Source organism: Typopeltis vanoorti, chromosome 7 (genome assembly GCF_054136105.1).
Source record: "Typopeltis vanoorti isolate ZY-2024b chromosome 7, IOZ_Tvanoo_1.0, whole genome shotgun sequence".
Lineage (NCBI taxonomy): Eukaryota > Metazoa > Arthropoda > Arachnida > Uropygi > Thelyphonidae > Typopeltis > Typopeltis vanoorti.
In genome coordinates, this window is record NC_143555.1 from 49,457,759 (window position 1) to 49,470,275 (window position 12,517).

A 12,517-nucleotide genomic window follows, 5' to 3' on the forward strand; every position below is an offset into this window, starting at 1 on the left:
AGATGCCACATTAGTGGCATCTGCAACTACCAGATATAATTTCTTTATTGCTATGTTTGTGTGTGTGTGGGGGGGGGGATTATTGAGATTTTGCAAGTTTTTGATCATGTTTCAGAATACATAAAATTCAAACATTTTTTAGATATAACTGCTGGTAAAGTATAGTTGTGTTTTTTTCATATAAAAAAGACAAAAAACAATTACCATTCTTATTTAGAAATTTTTATTTTTTTAAAGTGACAGAAGTGAAAAAATTTCTGCATACTGAAAAATATCTGTACATTAGCTACTTTTTTATTATTACTTACAATTACATTAATAAAGAAGTTAACCAATTTATATTTTTGTTAATAAGCAGGAAAAAAATTGCTTCTAGTCAATAAAATGACCAGAACATTTTTTTAAATATATAATTACACATTTTACATCAAATTATAAAAGACTAGATTTATAAATGGCTAAAATATGGAACAGCTTTCTAGTAAAAAGTGCAAACAATATAAATTGTAATCATAGTAAAAAAAAAATCTTATCCACTGCAAAATTTTTGTTTATTTATGATAAATATATAACTAAATAACTTACATTTAAAATCAATTTAATGATTTTTATGAAGATTGTTTGAACAAACTAAGTTCACTTTTTTCATATATGTTTTTATATTTCAATTGTAATTCTGCTAGGAACTATTACAGTGCACAGTTGCTTTACCCTTTCTATCCACAGATCAGCCATAGTATGAATTTTATCACTAACCTGGGATGCCAATTTGTACTATGTAGAAATGATAGATACAATGCAAGCATGTAATGCACAAACTGTATATGACTATTTGAAATTTTTACTTTGTTCTTGTGTTTAATCTTAGCGTTTACTATTTCTTTATTTAAGAATCTTCAATGAATGGACAATTCTAAAAGTATTTATGGAATAGATATTTAACAGAAGCTATAGATCAAAAATTACCAATTTTTCTCCATAGATCAGTGGGGAGGGGAGCTCCTTAGATCTGAATCTCTTGACAGTTGAAAAAAAAAAACATATTTCAGATAACATTCTTATTTTCTCTTAATGTTACTGGATAGCTCAGATAATGACTAAATTATATTCCAATATAAGAATTAATTAATGAGAAAAGTAGCACTTCAATTTTGGGATTAATTTTTGCAATTGGTATCAAATTTTAAATTTGCAGTTAATCAAAATCAAACTTTTTTTTATGAAGTTGCTTCTTGAAAAAATGACTTGCGCTAAGTTTTTTTTATTATGAACATCAAATTTTTCATGTATCAAGGGGTGTATAGGATAGTATTATATGATTAAGTTTGCATCATTAACTTCCTATCAACAAATTTTCTCCAAATTCATCTGATTTTTTTGTCAGGACTCCAATATTGTTAGATCTCATACTTGGAACTTCTAATTGCATCAATCCAAAATATAGTCTTCTGCTAGGTCTTTTTTCTTGACACCAAACACTGTTTTACTACCCTTCTCTAATTCTGTTTAGGTGGCCATACCACCTTGAATTAGCTCTACTTACACACTTTTGAATGCTAGCAATGTCAAGTTCCTTTCTAATATCTATTTTTAACATGATGACATTTGTTCACTCCTCTTATTTTTCTCAAACTTGCATATCTGTGGTCTCTAGTCTCAAGCCCTATTTCTACCCAACTCTCAGATCCATAAGTTAAAAACTGATATGAGCTCTGTCCTACAGAACCTAGTTTATTATTTTGAATAATTTCTCTCTTATTCTACATAAATTTATTCAACTGGCTCCCTGCTATTAATAGCTTTGCTTATTCTATTGTCTATTTCCATATTTCTCATCTTTGCTAAAAAACAGTGCCTAAATAGCTGAAATATTTTATATGTTCCATAATGTCTCCACTAAGAATGCAGTCAATGCTTTTTATATTACTGCCTATTTTTGGTCCTTTCATTGCTGATTCTCATACTTATTTTGTTATTCAATTTAATTTAAGAATCCTGAAGACATGCACTGTACTGGATTTATTTAGGTGTATATCATCATGGTGTAAAGTAAAAGTAAAGAATTAAGTTTAATATCTGATGATACCTTAATTTATAACAGGATCCATATGAAAAATGAACAAGAGATAGTGTGTAAGACAAGGATACATATGATTTCACATAAATTATCTTCCTGCACCTCCTTCAATTTTAACTGCTGACTTACAACTGAAACAGACAATATATTGCTTTGTATGATGTTCTATTTATCTTTTATATATATATATATATATAATTTGAAGGTACTCTTCACGGTCAGAGTCATTACTGTTCATGATACTTTCAAACAAAATTTGAATTTCATTAAGTGACATGAAAAAATGCATTGTGAGTGACTTACTTAGTTTTTTAAATACCATTCCTCAAAATTGAAATATAAAAATTATTGATTCTGACTCATAATCACCTACAGTCCAAAAAAAAAAAAAGTTGCACAAACTTGGTCACGCAAAGACCAATTTTTAAATCCATCTTATTTTGAATATTACAAGTTAGAAAAGATTGATATATCTACAGCCTAAATATTTTGAATTCAGTGAATTAAAAATATTTCTATATTTTTGTAATTAAAAATTAAAAACTATCTTAGAAATATTATTTTATTAAATATACATAAATACATAATTTCATTATTTGCCACCTTGGTTGGCTGAGAAAATAATCTATTGGCTGGAGCAGAAGGCTACGAGTATGGATCCCACTGCAACCATGATGTTTGTGAATGTCTTTAAGGTTGAAAATGAACAATCTGGTTTAAGAAAGAACACTGTCCAGTTTACTGGAGACCAGAATTGGCTAGGGGGAAAAAAGTTCTATATTTTGAACTTTTTTTTTCCCAAGCCATGATATTCAGATAATCGAATCCTTAACCTCATGTATTTCAGGCTTTTGTGGGTGAGATTCATATATATTTTTTAAAAACAAGATTATGGATACTTTTGCTTCCAGGTAACTCTGGTTTACTGTCTCTGGCAAAAGAGACACTGATCCAAAAATATATATACTGACACAAACAACAACCTGATAGATGGGGTCAGGGCTTTACTTACACCTTTCCTGAAGCACGAGGGGCCCAAGATGCTAGAATGCTCTAGGGCTCTTAAATTGACCGTAATTTTTTTGGCCCCAGCTAGAGCCTCATGCACCTGTGTGTAAGTATGGTCCTGGATGGGGTTAACTCTTATTATAACAATTAGGTTTACAATAAAGACAAGTTTACTTGTCAGTGAACAGGCCACTGAGCATAAATTCACAAAGGGGTGAAAATGAACAAAAAGACAACTGCATTTAAAGTGATGTTTTATGAGAACTCCTTTTAGTAATATTTAATTGTCTCATGAGATGGACAGGATTTTGAACTGACCATCTGGCCCATGAAATAGTACATGCATCCATCAGTAAGGCATCATTATAAAAGGACTACCATTGATAAGTGAGAGGATAAAGTGTGCTCTATTCACTGGTAAATTAGAGCAATAATTTTGTCTCATATTTCCCTAAGTACAAGTTAAATTTAGCATGATTAAAGTTTCACCTTTCCTCTACAAAACTCAAAAGAATCAAACAGCATGATATAATGTAGTGATTTTTTCAAGCTATGGAGTATATATGTGATACATTACATTAGATACAGTCATTAAAGAAGATTTATTATTCTCTATATCCACTGAAGGCAATGCCACATCATGAGAAATTTTCATGATGTGGCAATGTAATCGAAGATTTAAAAAAAAATTACAATATGGGACAATTGTACTGGACTCTCCATTGACAGAGTGCAGTCAATGTCAGGAATGAATGCAAGTCTGCAAAAATGTTAAAAATGTGGTCCCTGACACAATTTGGACACAATGAATGTTTCATAGACAATTTCTTGTTCAGTGAGGAGCTAAATGCAATTTTCCAAGTTTAACAAGACTAATTAATTAAACAGTCCAATAAAAGGAAGGAAGGCTATTTGCAAAATTGTGCAAAGATATGAGGACAGCATAGGATACTTTTTTTTTTTTTTTTTTTTTTTGAATCACAGTTTCAAGGGAATGTGACTAGTTCAACATTCAAATTACAACACTAAGTTTTTTCAATTGGTTGTTCTTAACATTCAGATATTTGATATGAGTTGACTTTCTATACTTATCCTTTCTACAATTCTGGAGAGATGAAAGATGACTGAAAATAATATTGCTTTTTATGTTTTCACTTACTTTAATAATGGCCCCCCCAAGGGCTCCTTCCTAGTGAACACAAGAGTGGTGAATCAAACATAGCTGATGCTGGACCATGCCTTACTTCACATAATGTACATTTGCTAAATTATTTGTAGACTGGTCCCTCCTCTTCTGTTTCCTTTCTTTTCATCTTTTTCGTTCCCCTAATGCTGTTAGAGTATTCAAGGGTGTATCTTTCCTGTCTTATTGAACTTTCTTTTTCATTGGTGGGAGTCTGCCTTCTCTCCCATGTAGGTGCCTTACCTAAGTAGGTGAATGTAGCAGAGCAATGTCAGTCCAGCTACATTAAATTTAATTGCCTCAAACCCAAATGGATTATATTGTCAAAAAGGATGGCTAAAAATGCTATTGCATATTGGAAAGCCAATGCAGAGAATCTTATGCCAGAGATGAGTTGAAAAACTGGTTATCTGGTCATCAAAATATATTCACTATATACCCACTGTAAAATTTGGACCTTGTACAAATCTGGAAACATGTATTTGATAGAGAAAAAGCTGGAGAGATTTAAACATTGTTGTAGGTCTTTCTGAACTACTTGCTGGATAGAAATTAGTGGACTGGACAAAGCCATATAAATCTAAAATATTCAACATTATATTACTCAGACAGAAATGATTTGGCGCATTGAGAAGTAGCTGCCATGGTCCACAGTTCACTTTCTCAGTGTTGTAGAAGTTAAACCCAACTCATTTATAATCACAGGCACTAGACTACAAGCAAAAAAAAAAGGAAAACTTATTAAAACAAATATATGCTACTGATTCTTTACATCCAAAAAATCATATAGATTTCTGTCAACAAGAGGAAATTGATAGAACATACAAAACAGATATAATAATTATGGGTGATTTTAATGCCAAAGTTTGACAATATTCAAATGACATGCATGATGTAATGGGTAAATTTGGAATAGATGCAAGAAATGAGACATTGGAAGAACAAATTGGCTTTAGGAAAAACAGATTAACAAGACCATATCTAGACTTCAAAATTTGACTGAAATTGCATAGGACAAAAGGAGAGACCTTTATTGCTGTTTTGTAAAGTATAAAAATGCATTTGATTCCATCAATAGAGGAAAAACTTATTCAAATATTAACAAAGAAAGGACTTTGAAACAAATCACTAAGATTAATTCAAACTACTATCAGAATACAAGAATAGTTCAATATAAAAACATCAACTAAAATTTTTTAAATCAAATGAGGAGTTGTGTAAAGATGCCCACTCTTTCCATGCCTTTTTAACATTTTATTATTATACTAAAACAGCACTGTCCCCAACAAAAGGATTAAAATCAATGGTAGATCAATTACATATCATATATGGAGAACAATGTAGTAATTAAAATAGATAACAAATCAAACTTCCAATATCAGCTTGCAAAATTACAAGAAACCTGGAGAAATTATAATATGACTATAAATTCAATAAAACAAAGAAAGAAAACTGGATGCACACTCAGGAAAAAAAGGCATTTTCACCCCTTCGCCAGATACATAACCATGCTCAATGCCATTCATTTCATGTTTGAATACCACACTGAACTTACACACACATTCATAAAACAGATTACTGGCTTTAATTCTTAGAAGCATACTTCAAATTTAAATAACATAGTAATAAAAAAACATGATCACAACATGATCAATAATGAATAAACTTAGTAAAATTTGGGAAAACATCAAAATTCCTACAACTCTAAAAATAAAATTATACAAAAGTATAATTACCAACAGCTCTCTACAGGACAGAAACTCAGACCTAAAAGAGAGAGAGCAGAGAAAATTGTTGACTTTTGAAATGAAGTGCTTCAGGAAAATAAACATAATACGAGACTAATGTGCAAGTGCTTTAAGATTTGAATATCCCTAATTCAACAATTCTGAACATGGATAAAAATATCAACTCTATTGGTTTGGCCATACTGGGTAAATGAAACTGAACAAACTTCTTCATTTGTATCTGATGGCACTATGGGTACATGATGCAGAGAAAGAAAAAAACTGACATAGCTTCAAGCCCTTAGAACTGCATCGCCCTTTCAAAGCTGATGACATATAAAAGAGCTTGCTCTGGTAAGGAATGGGTGGAAGGTTCTTAACCTCCTTCTTGAGGATAGAAGAGAAGAAGAATTTTATCAATGAAAAATACAATTCCTGTTTAATCAACTTACATTAAGGTGATTCCAACTATTAGAAAGTGGCTTACTGCAATAAAAAATAATAATAAACAAAAATCAAATTCTGATGTGTTTAGCCTTAGTGCTGGTTTAAACTCCTCTTTAGAGTTAATGAAATGAAAACAGCATAATAAAATAATTAAACACAGATTTAATAGTTGTGATATATTGCCACTCACAGAAACATCATCTAAGATAAAACATACAAATAAAACATAATTGTAATAATATTCACACACAAAAAATAAATAAACAAAATAAAAAATAATAATGAATGAAAGGTGTTAGACTAGAAGCCTCAAGTCCAAAGAGGGGTAATCCCTTAGGCTCCTACCTTAAGCTGGGAAGAAGGTCTAAGAATTATTGTGTCCCAAATCATGAGAAGTTTCATACAAGTAAAGTTATCAGAAAAAGGGAAATAGATAAAGAACTAATATCTACTTAACTTTATTTAAAATGTGTTCTCCTGCTGATATTGCACTTCTTTTTCTATCAATACAAATTACTTCACTTGGAAGGATACAATTATAAACAGATATCAGTTCTAGCTATGGGCTCTCCCAATTTCCTATTCCAGTCAATTTTGATATGGAGCATTAAAAAAAAAAAACATACTCTTGACAGTGCCATTCTCAAACTTGCTATATAGCTAAGACATACTGATGATAATATGTTCTCTATTTTGCTCACATGGGTCAGCCATATTACACTCTCTCCTTTTTTTACCTCAACAAGCCAGCACATCCAAGAATCAGTTCACTATTGAAAAATTAAACTGATAATATCCATCTTTTCTAAATGCTAATTACTCTTACCAAAAGAATTATTCTCGGTTTAACTTCCCTACATGGATAGATATATCCCCCCCCACCATGAATGGAGCTACCAACCCCTGTTCCATCTAGGCTTGCCTCACAAGCTGAAATCTTTATTCTCCATATTTTCAATCAAATGGCTACAATGCCATTCAATGCTTTCATATGTCATATATAACTAGTATTTTCATTCTAATTGTAAGCAAAACTTGAGATTTCTTGGGTTCTTTCCTATTATGTAAAAAACATTTAAATTTACAAAACAGTAGCTGTTTAAAAATTTTAGGAAGTATCAAATGTTTCAGCTTTATGTCCAGCATGCAGTATATGCCACATGTAAAGGATTTGTTGAATAATTTAATCTCTATTAGTCATGTGCATTACAATATACTTTTTTCAGAAAAGTGAAATATAACACTTAACCGATATTATGCTGACTTGGTTTTGCAACAAGCAAGCTAACAGGAATAAGGAATATTTGAAGAATACTAACAATACTGTGTGTGTGCACACAATTCATTATGTTAAAATAATGATGTGATGAGTAGGATGTGAGATCTGAATGTGCTACGTTTTTGATACAACAGATCAAAATATGATGCAAGATCACACCTTGTTTCTTGTTACAGTGATTATGGTTTATTTAACATTTCTAATGATTAAGAGAAGACCCTAACAAAGAAATTGTAATCAATGTAGGCCATTTCTAAGCTGCTATAGTACCTTGATGATTAGTCTATTTTATGTGCTGCTATTCCCAATTCATGTTTCCATATAAAAGAGAAATACACTTTATCAAATTGAAAGTAGCAGTAATTCCTCTTCTTTCTTTCTTCTCAATTTTGATATGCAATAAGGACTGAACTGATTTCTTATCTTCAGACCTCCATGGGATCAAAGACTCATTGTTGGAGATGCCTCTGTCAACACACAGTTCATCACATACTGCACCTAAAATACATTCACATTCTCTCACCACTCTCAGGCAATGCATTCCAATCATTTACAACCCTACATGCAAAAAACCTGCTTCACTCCCTATACAGCTTCTGGGGATGATCTTTTCCCCATAAATTTCACAAAAGGGCTAACTTTCAGGGAGGGGGAATGTGACAAAATAACTGAAAATACAACAGAGTAATTTAATTATAATGGCTATTTACTTATAATGGTTTTTAAACATAACATTAGTACTCTACGCATAACCATATCATACAATCAGTATAACCAATAAAAAGCTGAACAATTTGAAGCACATATGAGCTAAATACATAATTTTTATTATAATCCTAGTGCTTACAATAAGTCAAATCATGCAAACCTCCTAGATTCAGTTTTATTAAATGGATTAACTCCTTTAGTAATCATAAAGTGGATGACTGAAGTACAGGTATCCCTTGCTTAACGTGGATTTGATTATTGAGGCAATCCCGGCAAGAGTTTTGATTAATGCGCCTTTAAATTTACCACACAAAATCATGCTCATGCCACGAGGCTGCTAGCCTCATGGTCATCCAAATTCTCTTAATGATCTGTGTGAGAATGTGAAAGTTTTATTTTTCCCACCAAATACAACATCATTGTTACAACCTATGGACATGGGAGTCATTGCAACTTTCAAAGTCAAATGTTGTTTCAAGTTTTCTTTGAAAACTAGAAACAACAACTGGAGAAAATGTGATTATGCTCCACGAATTTTGGAAAAAATTTAACATTAAACACGCAATTGAGAACATTCGTGACTCGTGGGAGCAAGTGTCTTCTAGTTGCGTGAAAGCTGTTTGGAAAAACCTTCTGTCAAAATGCAATGCGCTAATGACTTAGGTTGTATTTAAAATCCTGTGACCAACGTGGTCAAAGAAATCGTTGCAATTGGTGAAGACCCCGGTTTTGATGCAGAAGATGTTAAAGAATTATTGGATTCAAATTCAAAAGATTTCAGTGACAATGATCTTCTTGAAATTGAACAATGCACATACGAAGACAACGAACAAATGGAATGTGAAGATGAGGTTCCAAAGGAAATAACAGTCAAAGAACTGGATGGAATATTCTGCAGTTTAGAATCGCTTAAGCAGCAAGTAATGGATATGGATCTAGATGTTAATCGAAGAATGCTTGTTTGCCGAGGTCTGGAGAGTCATTTTGCTTGTTATCGTAGAATTTATACCGATAAGAAAAAACTAAAACTGTTCAAACGACTCTTTATAACTTCTTTTGATTAAAAAAAATTGCAGTAACTAATGTAGGTACAAGTATCTATTAAACATTTACTTTGCATTCATTTTTTGTCTTTCCTAAAAGAGTACCATATAAAACGAACTATTAGTACAGTAATCGATCAGGGACGAATTGTACTTTTTACCACTGATTATTAGATTTGATTAACGCAATTTTGATATACGCGGCAACATTGAGGGATTAATTAACCGTGTTAATCGAGGGATACCTGTATTTAAAAAATACTAAGTAAGGCAGGGTTTCCAGCTTTATGTGAATCCCATCCATTGTATATTTAGTACCATAAATACGCTAAAGGTGGATCTGGGAACTTTGCTCTACAGACTAAACGTGGAACCACTTCAGATGTTCAATGAGCAGGTACAAGTCTCACACCAGATGATACAAATCATGTGCCTCCTGACATTCCCAAACATGCATGCCACAACAGGATCTAGCCTGATGTGTGAAGAGCAGTAATGCTATCCATTCATTTGGCCAACAAGGCTGGATTATCCTTAGCCCACCCACAGTTTTAATGTACTACAGGTTATCTACCTTTCATGGATGGAACTGTCACAAATTTTTTCTTAAATTATAATAGGCCAATTTTTTTTTTAGTTATGTATTTTATATACTGGTCCTCTTAAGACTTAATTTTTGCAACTGAAATTTAATTTAAAAAAAAATTAAGAAACTATTTTAAATAAATAAAGGAAAGCTATTTTCTATATACTAAAGATACTTCTGCTTTTAGAAACATACCTAAGGCAAGCAAAATCAAGATGATACAAGATATGTAGTTGTTACAATTTTTTTTTTCTTGAAAATTACTTTCCACAAGAATGCTTCTGTTCAAATTTGAATGCATTAAGGATCAGAAAATTATTTGGGAGATACTTTGAAATGACTCAGCATAGAAAGTCATCAAGTTTTTCAATTATTTTTTAACTGTTGAGATGTTAAAACTCTGTAGGTATTTTTTGTAAACAAATAGCTGGACCCAGAAAGGACAGTTGTGGCAGCTGTCAAATACCTAGCATAAGAAAAACAAATCAAACTATTGCTTAGCTATTTTAATAATATAGCTCACTAAATTAAAATTACATAAATCTATTTAAACACCAACCTCTTGATAAGGTTTAACAAGTTTAGTAACATGACTAAAAACGTCTTACATGAATTATGACATACTCGTCATTAGTTCAATGTCTATTTATGAGAAATGGTCACTGAACTTGAATAACCATTTCACAAATTCTTGTGAAAAATAATCCATGCTTACTAAATGAACTACAAGGGTCATTTCAAAAGTTCTGCATGCCCTGCACGTGTGGTTAGAGGGATAACATTCTACCTTCAACATCAGTTGTAATCCAGATCCAAACTGTGTGCTCATTTTGAGGTATATGATCATATGAAAAAAGTATAGGTGGTAAGTGTTTCTGCCATCCCTTACAGTCATGATACATCTCCCAGAGTGATCTGCTCCTAAGTTGAAAAAACCACACTATGGGAAGCACTTTACTACCACTGAGGTTTCCAATGAAGTGACCTAAATATATCAACAAATAAAGGTTTGTTGAGAGGAATATAAAACTTACCCAAACACTGGAAAGTAGTGATAAGACTGAATGGTACAGGCCTGTAAATGGATTTTGTTAAATAAATTGGTAGATAAATAATTAAATGTTTGGTTTAACAACAGGGGTTAACCATGTAGAACTTTTAAAAGGACTAATGTAGAACATAAGTGTTGGCTGCAGTGAAGGATACAGGGAAATTATTATCACACAAGAGGCAAACCGACTCTCACTCACTGCTCTGTGAAAGAAAAAAAAAAAAATCTAGCTCTTACCCTTTTCTTAACCACAAACAAACTTAACTTCCATGGATGTTTGCATGTTCTCTTTCCACCTGCCATATAACAAAAACTTTATTAAACAATATCCTATAATCTATAACTCCTGTTCAGAAGTTCACAAACATCATCTCTATTATCCCTTTTTCTCCTGTTAACTAGAGTCTAGTCCACAAACTCTCAATCTGCATTCACAATTTACATTCCTTGATCTATTTGCACCCTTTCTACAACTTCTTTGTTCCCTTAGAACCCAGGAAATCAAATCTGTGCACAGTAGTCCTAGTGTAACCATATCAAAGCCTTGTCAGAAGGCAAAATGTCTTTCTTATCCTTCATATGTCAAGGTCCACTCTAACATTACAATTATCTCCCGAGTTGTATTTGCAATTTTTGCTATATGACCTTTGAATTTCAAATTCCTATTCACCATAATGCCAAGATCCCTAACTTCAGTTTCTTGTAGCATAACCCAATTAACATAATATAATATGTTGTTGAAAATCTCCTCATGCTCAAGTACATAGCTGACACTAATACTGAACTAACAGCCATTATCATTTTCCAAAATTTCCATCCTATTCAAATAACAGGCTGCAAATCTGGGCATGTCAGTCCCTAATTGACATGACTGTCTTTGCATTATCAGCAAACAACTGAATATTAAGCAAGATGTCAGATCCATCTTGCTTAATATTTTTAATGTAGAGATTGAAGAAGTCCAACGACTAAATCCCTGGGGTACATCACTGATTGCCTTAAATCTTTAAGATTCATGCCCACTATATACCACTTTTTTATACCTGTCTGTTAACCATACATTTAGCTCAGTCAAGAGTTTATGTTCCAAACCCACATTCTTCAGTTCATGCAACAGCATCATAGTGCATCTATTCCCTTTATCCAACTTAGCCAAAACATTATAAATATGAGTGACGTTGAAAGTTTTTTCACTTGGTTATACTATAAATTAAAGATGCCAAGAAATTATATTCTTGGTTTATCCTTTATCCCAGTGTAAGCAAACAAAGTTTGTGCATGAAGTAACTTCACAACTGGGCTGCTTGTATACAGAGGCTAATGAGTTCACGTCAATTGCCTTAGTATCCCATAATGCAATGCACATATCCTTAAGGACATGTATAATGCTATGAATTATACATAATTA

At 32.1% G+C, this 12,517-nt stretch overlaps 1 protein-coding gene across 3 annotated transcripts in view; it reads right to left on the bottom strand.

Moving 5' to 3' along the window:
* Window positions 1-255: 255 nt before the first annotated feature.
* CLS (cardiolipin synthase) overlaps window positions 256-12,517 on the bottom strand; it is a 104,024-nt gene continuing 91,762 nt past the window's right edge. The window contains exons 7-8 of one of the 3 annotated variants that reach the window (XM_090395249.1): window positions 10,254-10,524; window positions 256-2,208 (exon numbers count right to left, since the gene is read on the bottom strand). In XM_090395249.1, coding sequence (XP_090251375.1) covers window positions 10,425-10,524 — 100 coding nt within the window. In that variant the 3' untranslated portion in view covers window positions 256-2,208; window positions 10,254-10,424. The remainder of the gene's footprint in view (window positions 2,209-10,253; window positions 10,525-12,517) is intronic. The other 2 variants (XM_090395252.1, XM_090395251.1) reach the window with 2 other exon arrangements.